The sequence below is a fragment of the Cynoglossus semilaevis genome, chromosome 13 (assembly GCF_000523025.1).
Source record: "Cynoglossus semilaevis isolate Cse_v1.0 chromosome 13, Cse_v1.0, whole genome shotgun sequence".
NCBI classification, from domain to species: Eukaryota; Metazoa; Chordata; class Actinopteri; order Pleuronectiformes; family Cynoglossidae; genus Cynoglossus; species Cynoglossus semilaevis.
The window spans coordinates 247,626-250,436 of NC_024319.1; the positions used below are offsets into that span (position 1 = coordinate 247,626).

The window sequence follows — 2,811 nt, forward strand, 5'->3', positions numbered from 1 at the left end:
AACCCTGTGTTGGCCCCACTAAAAGAAACTTGTTTTGAAGGGAGGGAAGAAAGTTACATAACCCTGAACATTTCTCACTGGGCTTTAGATCCTGTGTAGGTTTGAATCGTGACAACAGCCAATAGGCTTCAAGAAGTGAGGACCCTGGTGGTCAGACAGGGGACCTGAAGAACACCAGGATCTTGGACCAGAGACTAAAGATTGGATGGATGGGTGGATGAGTGGATGGATGGATGGATGGATGGATGGATGGATGGATGGCGTGTGTATGAGGAGCAGGAGGAGTTTTTGTAGAAGCTGGACTGAGAGTTTAGAACCAGTGACCACAGTTGGGTTTCAATAAAAGTTATTCAGAGACGGAGGCATCTGATTGGTCTGTCACTGGGTACAGATCAGAATTATCAGAAATCCCTAACGATGACATTTACACTTCAGAGGAATCAGACTCTATTTTTAATGGTGTTTTAAAATAGAAAAAGAAACAAAATGATCAATAAAAAAAATCACAATAATTTAAAACATTGAATTTAAATGTTTAATATTAAAAATGAAAAATGAATCCTGGTCCTGGTCCTGGTCCTGGTCCTGGACCAGCTGAGAAACACTTCACTGTCTTAACATTGACTCTTTGCTTCCATCTGGTGGTCACCTTTATGAATTGTTTTTCTTCTTTTTAATTCTAGGGACTCCAACAAATATGAATGAGACCTGTGAGTCACCTTCTTCTTCCTCCTCCTCTTCCTCCTCCTCTTGTCCACCTCTGCTGACGCCCACAGGCAGTGGGCCAGAGCCGGTCGGAATGTTTGACATGGATTCACCAGACATGGCCATGTCCAGCACCTCCAGCCAGTCCAACTTTGACCCCCGGAGGCACTCCTTCAGTGAAGAAGAGCTCAAACCACAGCCCATGATCAAGAAGGCCCGCAAGGTCCTGGTCCCTGACAACATGAAGGTGAGCACAGTGTTGAGGTGTGGCAGCAGCAGCAGTGACAGCAGCAGCGGTAACAGCAGCAGCAGTAACAGCAGCAGCAACAGCAGTAACAGCAGCAGCGGTAACAGCAGCAGTAACAGCAGTAACAGCAGCAGTAACAGCAGGAACAGCAGCAGTAACAGCAGCAACAGCAGCAGTAACAGCAGCACTCAGAGACACAGTAATACTCAGAGTCACAGTAAAACTCAGTGTCACAGTAATACTCAGTGTCACAGTAATACTCAGTGTCACAGTAATACTCAGAGTCACAGTAATACTCAGTGTCACAGTAATACTCAGAGTCACAGTAATACTCAGAGTCACAGTAAAACTCAGTGTCACAGTAATACTCAGTGTCACAGTAATACTCAGTGTCACAGTAATACTCAGTGTCACAGTAATACTCAGTGTCACAGTAATACTCAGAGTCACAGTAATACTCAGAGTCACAGTAATACTCAGTGTCACAGTAATACTCAGAGTCACAGTAAAACTCAGTGTCACAGTAATACTCAGAGTCAGAGTAATACTCACTGTCGGAGTACTTCACACTGATCTGTACACCTCAGTATTTACTGTATGTGGAGAAAACTTTTTCCTGGTACTTTGGTTTGCTGCGGTGTTCTTGTGAGACACTAAAGGGGGCGCTGCAGAGGAGAGGATTGATGTTGCTAAAGCTAAATAAAATATTAAGGATAAAAAGGAGTTTTGTGAATAATTCGATTTAATGTCAACATTTGATTGTCAACAAATACTGACGTCGACCATTCCTCCTGTGGCTGCAGACCAACCAATCAGCAGCAGTCTGGGGGGCTGCTGGTTGGTTGGGCGACCCCCCCCCCCCCCCCCCCCCCCCCCCCCCCCCCCCCCATCCTACCTGCAGATTGTTATATATTATATTAAAGATGAAATTATTAATTATAAAAAAACAATAAACCAGAAATAAAAACATTTCTCATTTTGTTGTTTGTTTACGTCCAATTTTATAAAACACTACTACAGCAGTTTTCTAGCTATTAATCCATGTACTGTGTGTACTGTGTGTACTGTGTGGTCCTCCAGGATGAGAAGTACTGGACCAGGAGGTATAAAAACAATGAAGCAGCCAAGCGATCCAGAGACGCTCGCCGTCTCAAGGAGAACCTGATCTCCGTGCGTGCAGCCTATCTGGAGCGGGAGAACGCCGCCCTTCGACAGGAAGTGGCCGAGATGCGCAAAGAACTGGGTCGCTGTCGCAACATTCTTAGTAAATACGAAAACCGTCTGGCTGACCAGTGATGAAGACGCCGAAGGAAAAACAACAAATCAGGAAGACGAGGAACATCAGCTGGATTGACATTAAGACTCGAATATTTCTGAGACAGAAGCCGCTCTGATAGGACGACAAGGACGATGATGACGATGATGATGATGATGATGATGATGATGAATGTATAAGTCAAGGAGAGGGTTTGAAGCTCAGGTGTCTTGTTTTTGTGGAGGTGTCAACTCCTAAAAGTCACAGCTAGAAAGAAAACTTTAACTTTAAATGAAAGATGTGACTTTGAAGAGTTTTGTTATCGGAGAATTGTATATTTTTATAATATTTAGGACAAATTAGAGGGAGAGCAAATTTGGTCAATAATTTTGTATATTTTCTATATGTCTGGGACGTAGAGACGGGAAAGCTACGGAAAAAATCTTTTTATTCTGGATGAGTCAGCAGCAGCAGCAGTTGTTGCAGTTGCAGCAGCAGTTGCAGCAGCAGTTGTTGCAGTTGCAGCAGCAGTTGCAGCAGCAGCAGCTGCAGCAGCAGCAGGTGCAGCAGCAGCAGCAGCCGCAGGGGCCGCAGCAGCGGCAGG

At 44.6% G+C, this 2,811-nt stretch overlaps 1 protein-coding gene across 3 annotated transcripts in view; it reads left to right on the forward strand.

Moving 5' to 3' along the window:
- dbpb (D site albumin promoter binding protein b) overlaps positions 1–2,751 on the forward strand; it is a 7,730-nt gene extending 4,979 nt beyond the window's left edge. For all 3 annotated transcript variants that reach the window (XM_008322632.3, XM_008322634.3, XM_008322635.3), the window contains 2 exons: positions 684–952; positions 2,033–2,751. In XM_008322632.3, the coding sequence (XP_008320854.1) occupies positions 684–952; positions 2,033–2,248 (485 nt within the window). In that variant the 3' untranslated portion in view covers positions 2,249–2,751. The remainder of the gene's footprint in view (positions 1–683; positions 953–2,032) is intronic.
- The last annotated feature ends 60 nt before the right edge of the window (positions 2,752–2,811 follow it).